This window comes from Cystoisospora suis (assembly GCF_002600585.1).
Source record: "Cystoisospora suis strain Wien I chromosome Unknown contig_2903, whole genome shotgun sequence".
Lineage (NCBI taxonomy): Eukaryota > Apicomplexa > Conoidasida > Eucoccidiorida > Sarcocystidae > Cystoisospora > Cystoisospora suis.
In genome coordinates, this window is record NW_027155699.1 from 33,715 (window position 1) to 35,386 (window position 1,672).

At 56.5% G+C, this 1,672-nt stretch overlaps 1 protein-coding gene across 1 annotated transcript; it reads left to right on the top strand.

The window, feature by feature from the left end:
• Positions 1 to 346: 346 nt before the first annotated feature.
• Positions 347 to 892, top strand: CSUI_005877 (uncharacterized protein; the record flags this gene model as incomplete). The annotated part of the gene is made up of 1 exon (XM_068066044.1): positions 347 to 892. A coding segment is annotated over exon 1 (492 nt), but the record flags the coding sequence as incomplete, so codon positions are not given.
• Positions 893 to 1,672: the final 780 nt, after the last annotated feature.

Here is a 1,672-nt window from a genome sequence, read left to right on the forward strand (position 1 = left end):
GAAGAGGACTCTGTAGTGGCCAGCTCCAGAGCCTCCGATATTGGGAGGCCTAGCTCAAGTGCTGCTGAAGGTGAGGGAAAACAACTCGTTGCCTCAAGCGAGTTCGCGCCCGAGGTTCATCTCCCTGACGGTATGGGCAGGGCGGATGGTGAGACCTGCCTTCACAAAAAAGAACTCTCCATGAGTGAGAGCCAGCGAGAAAGGGCAGTCACGCAGATGGTCCATGAGGTACTTTCAGTTCTGGACTTGACGGACAGGGAGAAGGAGTCACTGCGGCCTTTCGTTACCGAAGCAGGGACAGCCGTGCTCTCTCTCCCCGCAGCCGCGCGCGTTGACTATATGAACTCGCATGAGTGGCAGTCGCACGTAACAAAGAAACTGCTTAGACAGCAGGAAACAATGAAGGAGAAAGTGAAGCAGGAGTACGCATTCTGCTCAATAATGGACCGAAAGACGGACCGACTGGACGAGGTACTTACCAGTTTGCAGGTTGAAAAAGACGGATTACTTGTAAAACTTCAGCGGGAAGCTGCCGAATTGAGGACAGTCGAACGGCGATTGACGGAGGAAGTCCGACGCGTCGAGAAAGCAACCGAAGCAGAGCTCGAGGCAATTGAGAAAGAAGGGGCAGAGCAACGCGCTGGGATAACTAGGGCATGTGAAGCGGCAGCTCAGGAAGCAGCCTCTGCTCTCCAACGGCTTCCGCGCCCTCCAAACCAGAAGACGATCGCTGTACTGGAGCAGCAAGAGAAAGCCAAGCTGGACAGCTTTCTTGCCAAACAAGGGCGTCAGCTAGAGCAGCTGCACAGAAGCCATCAGGCGCAGCTCGCTGCCGTCAATGAGCAGTTTCGAAAGTGCAAGCAGCAGCTTATCGAAGAAATGAGGTGCACACTCGCTGAGTTCGAGAAAAAGAGGTCTGTCGCTCAATTCTACCTCTGGGCAGCGAAGCCCCTATTGCCTTAGACCGTACTAACAGTCACTATCGCTGGACTAGCCTAGGCAACTAGGAGGGGTTTCGTGACCCCCGGTACCTTGTACTCTCGTTTGAGTCTAACCTAAGAATCGTGCGGATCGGGTAGGTCTGAGAGTAGAGGCGTGCTGAGCAATGCACAACCAACCGTCGCTCGCGTCCTCCGTTGCGCTAAAGGGACGTAGTCCGCAGTACCCGAGAATCAGCGAAACAGGACACTCTGAGTCTTACGTCGCGCGAAGCAAAACAGCTCGGGCAGAGAAGTGAGCACGGCTGTGGACCCGGCAACAGCCGAAACCAGTACTCGCCCTGCGGTTTACTCAGCCGGGTGTGCAGTCCGGCCGAACCGTGTGTTCTTCTCCGTACACAGGCTGTGCTGTCACCGTGGCTTTTTCTTGCCAGGTCCCAGCAACGCGAGGTACTAAGGCGGTGCGCCACGTACGGGAGGCGTCTACACCGCCTGGCACGCAGCCTTCATGGCATCGCGTCGGATCTCGGGACAGGTGCCTGCCCACACCCTTATCAGTGTGATATAAAGCCTGTTCGAGAACCTCTTCCGGCTCTCTTCGACAGTCACGTCTCACCAACAAGAACAGACGACAAGGAATCTTCAGCACACGCGCCTGCCAGGCCCCTCTCAGTCCACGCCAAGTGCGCCAGGGGGTCAGCTTCGCCTGCACCCAGTGGCCAGCCCGCTTCTGT